Source organism: Dryobates pubescens, chromosome Z (genome assembly GCF_014839835.1).
Source record: "Dryobates pubescens isolate bDryPub1 chromosome Z, bDryPub1.pri, whole genome shotgun sequence".
Lineage (NCBI taxonomy): Eukaryota > Metazoa > Chordata > Aves > Piciformes > Picidae > Dryobates > Dryobates pubescens.
The window spans coordinates 120,300,105-120,302,019 of record NC_071657.1 but is presented as its reverse complement, the minus strand read 5'-3'; the positions used below and the strand labels follow the sequence as shown (position 1 = coordinate 120,302,019).

The window sequence follows — 1,915 nt, the reverse complement described above, 5'->3', positions numbered from 1 at the left end:
CAATAAGGTTGGAAAAGACCTCGAAGATCATCAAGTCCAACCTGTCACCCAAGACCTCATGACTACTAAACCATGGCACCATGTGCCATGTCCAGTCCCCTCTTGAACACCTGTAGGGATGGCGACTCCACCACCTCCCTGGGCAGCACATTCCAATGGCTAACAACTCTCTCTGTGAAGAACTTTCTTCTCACCTCAAGCCTAAACTCCCCCTGGCGCAGCATGATCTTCAAGGTCTTTTCCAAACTAAATGATTCTATCAACTGACCTGCCCAAGTTCACTTTGTGGGAAACTCAGCACCTGATTCTCATTTTCACCTTTTATCGTTCTTTGCTATAGGCTGTGAAATTTTGCACACATCCCAGGAAGGCTCAAATCTCATTATTTGTCAGTGAATTGAAATACTGCTTGTGAAGAGTGGTCAGATGTTATAGAATCCCAGCATGGTAGGGGTTGGAGGGCACCTCTTGAGATCATCCAGTCCACCCTCCCTGCTAAAGCAGGGGCACCCACAACCAGTTAACCAGGATCACAATGTCCAAGTGGGTTTGGAATCTCTCCAGAGAAGGAGACTCTACAACCTCTCTGGACAGCCTGCTCCAGGGCTCGACCACTCTCAAAGCCAAGTTCCTCCTGATGTAACCTCCTGAGTTCCAGTTTGTGCCCACTGCCCCTTGTCCTGTGGCTGGCACCACTGAGAAGAGTCCAGCCCCATCCTCTTGCCTCCCACCCTTTAGCACTTGCTGGGCATGTGTGACCAGGGAGCTTAGCTCAGGTGACTGTAGGAAAAACCTGACCTAAGCATCTCCTCCATGAAGATTCCAGCATGTGAAGTAGCCAATTAATTCCATCCAAGTTGGCTTGTCACCAGCTCTAATCTATGTCTGACTTCACGTGCACAACCTGCCATCAACTGCAGCTTGCACTCTCTATTTTCTATTTTCCTTCTCTGGGTGGTGGTTCTGAGTGAGTTATACCCAGATTTAAGTTTTTTGTCCTTTATCTGTATGTTTGGCCATCAGATGGAGAGAGGTGATTCTGTCCCTCTACTTTGGTGAGGCCTCACCTGGAGCACTGTGTCCAGCTCTGGGGGTCTCAAAACAGGACATGGATCTGCTGGAGGAGGTCCAGAGGAGGGTCATGAAAATGATCCAAGGGCTGGAGCACCTCTCATTTCTTCTTCACTTAAAGGGTTCTCAAACGTTGGAACAGGCTGCCCAGGGAGGTGGTTGAATCCCCTTCCCTGGAGATGTTTCAGAGCTGTGTAGATGTGGTGCTGAGGGACATGGTTTAGCACCAGACTTGGCAGAGTCAGAGAATGGTTGGATCTGATGATCTTGAAAGTCTTTTCCAACTAGAGCAATTCCATGATTCTATGTGATACACTAATTAATGATGATTAGCTATGATTTCCATTGTGCACAGACCCTTAACAACCAGAGAGAAGCACAGGGGAATGCTAATTGGCTATGGCTGATGACTTTAATGATTGTTACAACCTAGAGAGCAAACATGGATTTGGTGGAAGCCTCTTAATGCTTGTGAACCACCACAGAGTACAGGAATTTGTGGTGAGGAGCTCTGAGCCAGGACTAAGATGCTGTTCTGGGATGTCTTGGGATCTTCTACCCAGAAGCAGGATGACTGAGTGGGTTTTGTGATCATTTGATTCTACAGGCAGGTAAAAGTGGCCAACCCAAGGGTGGCAAAGGCAAAAAGGCCAAGAAGAAAGGAAAGAAGGTGCTGAAGGAGGTAAAGGAGGTGAAGAAAGTGGATATCCTCGGCCCAGATGCCATGCTCAATGTCTACTACGTCTGTCACAACGCTCCTGCCTGCCTGGAGCTCCGGGGCTTTTCCTGGCCTGGCTCCCCCAAAAAGAAGGGGAAGAAAAAAAAATCAGGGGCCAGAAAATGA

The 1,915-nt window shown here is 48.3% G+C and overlaps 1 protein-coding gene across 1 annotated transcript; it reads left to right on the top strand.

Moving 5' to 3' along the window:
• The first annotated feature begins 1,470 nt into the window (after positions 1-1,470).
• On the top strand, positions 1,471-1,915 carry SMKR1 (small lysine rich protein 1). The gene is made up of 2 exons (XM_054177849.1): positions 1,471-1,572; positions 1,679-1,915. Exons 1-2 carry the CDS (start codon positions 1,471-1,473, stop codon positions 1,913-1,915), a joined length of 339 nt encoding a protein of 112 aa, XP_054033824.1.